This window comes from Ipomoea nil, unplaced genomic scaffold (assembly GCF_001879475.1).
Source record: "Ipomoea nil cultivar Tokyo-kokei standard unplaced genomic scaffold, Asagao_1.1 scaffold1149, whole genome shotgun sequence".
NCBI lineage: Eukaryota > Viridiplantae > Streptophyta > Magnoliopsida > Solanales > Convolvulaceae > Ipomoea > Ipomoea nil.
In genome coordinates this window covers 521130-524221 of record NW_017617577.1, presented here as the reverse complement: position 1 = coordinate 524221, position 3092 = coordinate 521130, and the positions used below count along the sequence as shown (strand labels likewise).

Here is a 3092-nt window from a genome sequence, read left to right as displayed (position 1 = left end):
TTGCTAATTCTATTCGTTATAGTACTAAGGGGGTTGGTTATAGGGATCTGGGCCCATGGACTATGGTAGACCTTTCTTAGTTGATTAATGGGTTTTTAATTCTCTTTTTAGGGTAAGTGATTAAATATTTGGTTAGGGTTAGGGGTCCTAACAACGGGGTGTTACAGTTTCGCCACGGTTAAAAGTATGTCACGTGAAATCAAAGCCTAGTGGATATGACAAACAGAAAGCCTTGGAGCTTGGCTTACCGTTGGACTCAGTGAAAAAGGTGAGAAAGTCCAAACGATCTAAAGAAACAGATGATGATGTGCCCAAGGCCAAGATATCAAGAAAGAGCAAAAGTTCCTCTGCACTCGAAATAGACGAATCATCTGCGGCACAACCCGAAGTATTGCCAAAAGTTACTGACACAGCTCAACCCACCCTTGAGATGAAATACGCCTCATCCATTCAACCTATCTCTGCATCCACAGAACCGGAAGAAACCACCAAGGAAGTCTCTCAAAAGACCCCATAAATTTCATCAACTGAACCCGTCATAATTGCTGATTCCTCAGAAGAAGAGGACGTTGCCTTCTCTAGCCCTGTGAAGACCTCAAAAAGCCACTTTCGGCCTACCATTGCCAAAGCAAATGAAATCATGGCGAAACTGGCTCCCCCTCCTGAGTCAATATTACCATCTAAACTAAAGAAGAAGCTTGCATCTTCTCAGGGGGAAGAAATGAAAAGAAAGAGCTCCAAGAAGAGAAAGAACCGTTCAAAGAGCTCCGAAAGCTTGAAGAAATTTTCCTTACCACAAGAACCCATCCAGGCAGAGCAACTCAACACGAGTTTGACACAAGAACCTGTTGCGATGGAGAAGGATGCTCAAGGTTCTCAAACTCTGGACGACCACTTAAGTCTTCCACAAGAACCTGGCTTGCCAGAAGAGACGAGAGAAGTGGTCACTGAACCGAATGTTGAAACAACCCTCCCACAAGAACCTACCCGAACAGAGCAGATGGCTCCCATTCTGACACAAGAACCTGTCAGGGTAGACGAGGATGAACTTGCACCACATCTTACAAGTCACTTAAGTCTCCCACAAGAACCTGGTCAGCCAGCTGAGACGAGAGAAGTGACTCCTCCAATTGAATCCAATCTGAAAGAAGCTCTACCCGAACCTGAAGTCTTACAAGAATCGGTCATACCCGAGACCTCTCAAGCGATTGTATTTGTACCCGAAGCTGTCCCAATTCCCCCATCAAAAGATCAACTGCTTCGAGAATCCATTGAGAACGACTTCAACAGGGTCATGCAATGGCAAAAATGGTGAACTTCTCCATTACAAACCTTTCTTGAAATATTTGAAGAGATGAAGGATGAAGAAGAGTTTGCTCTAGAGTGGATCGGCACCAAAGACGTTTATGAAGCGTTGCGTCTTGAAACCATCAAACGTGTGTACTCCAACAAAGTGACCCATCGCACTCTCGGGAAAGAAAAAGCGCCCATTTGCATTGAGCTAAACAAGCCGCCATTTGATCCAGCCTTCGTGGAAGAAATGAAAGAATTTCGATACGCTCTCCGTCTCTCAAAAGTCAAGACAGAGTTAGAACGAACTCATCAGAACGATCCAGCATGCAATGTCATTGGACTAAAAGATGACGAAGGAAAGGAGATTGAACATGAAGACAAAGGAACATCTGAAAACGAGAGCAGAAAAGCGAACTCTGATTCATACAAAGGCACTGATGAAAATCCTGAAAATGAAGAAGATGATGAAGATGAGGATGAAGATGAAAAATCAGGTGATGAGCAGGATGACTCTCATGACGATGGAGGAGATGATGATGATGATGATGAAGGAAAAGCTGATAACAATAATATTGGTGATGATGATTCAAATAACGATGATAATGATGATGGCGATTCGGACTATGATAGTGAATCTCCTATCATAGGCAACACTGAAGATATACCTGAACAATCACCTGCCCCTAGCTCATCCCCACCAAAAGAAGGCCTAACTCGTGAGTTACCTCTCGCCATGTTACCTCCTCTTGCAAATACAGCTCGTGATGATAACATGGATGCATCACCACGTGATGAAAATCGGGAAGCATCACCTCATGCGCCTGACCAAGAGCCTGGAATGGACTACCTTAGTCCTGAGCACATCATGCACCGAATGTTGAATACACTCTTTAATGTTGAACTCATTCATAAGCAATATCTGCATCATAGAGAAAAAGATAGCCGGACCATAGCAGATTTATCTGCCAAAGTCAACCGCATGATGCAAACAATGTCTCGTCCACAACCCAGCACCTCAATTCCAGATACTTAAGATAGGCTTGCACACGAACTCAGTCAACAACGAGCTATCCTTGACAAAATTGCTAAGAAACAACATGCTCTTAAACATGCTCACTTCGGTCTCAAAGAACGAGTGGATCTTGCTTGTACAAAGATAGATCTCGGGCATGACAACATGTTTCAAATGGCTGAATATCAACTCACTATGCTTGAGTACGTCAAGGATGTTCTTATTGCAGTCCAAAGTCTGACCAGATTTTCTGACACCCCGTGTGATGATGCCAAAAAGGGGGGAAATGACAGAAAGGATGATGACAAGGACGAAGACAAAAACAAATCCCCCTCCAGAAGAAGCAATGAAGGACCAACAAGACAAGAAGAGAGAAGAAGCTCACCCAGACACGGAGAAAGAAGAAATACGATATCATCACCTTCAAAATCTAGATCTCGTCAACAACACTCTCCTAGACCCAGACAGGGGGCAAGTGACTCCTCCAATTGAATCCAATCTGAAAGAAGCTCTACCCGAACCTGAAGTCTTACAAGAATCGGTCATACCCGAGACCTCTCAAGCGATTGTATTTGTACCCGAAGCTGTCCCAATTCCCCCATCAAAAGATCAACTGCTTCGAGAATCCATTGAGAACGACTTCAACAGGGTCATGCAATGGCAAAAATGGTGAACTTCTCCATTACAAACCTTTCTTGAAATATTTGAAGAGATGAAGGATGAAGAAGAGTTTGCTCTAGAGTGGATCGGCACCAAAGACGTTTATGAAGCGTTGCGTCTTGAAACC

At 43.8% G+C, this 3092-nt stretch overlaps 1 protein-coding gene across 1 annotated transcript; it reads left to right on the top strand.

Annotated features, from left to right (window-relative positions):
- The first annotated feature begins 640 nt into the window (after positions 1–640).
- On the top strand, positions 641–1315 carry LOC109183624 (actin-binding protein-like). Its single transcript, XM_019333692.1, has one exon. The coding sequence runs from the start codon at positions 641–643 to the stop codon at positions 1313–1315; it is 675 nt and encodes a 224-aa protein (XP_019189237.1).
- The last annotated feature ends 1777 nt before the right edge of the window (positions 1316–3092 follow it).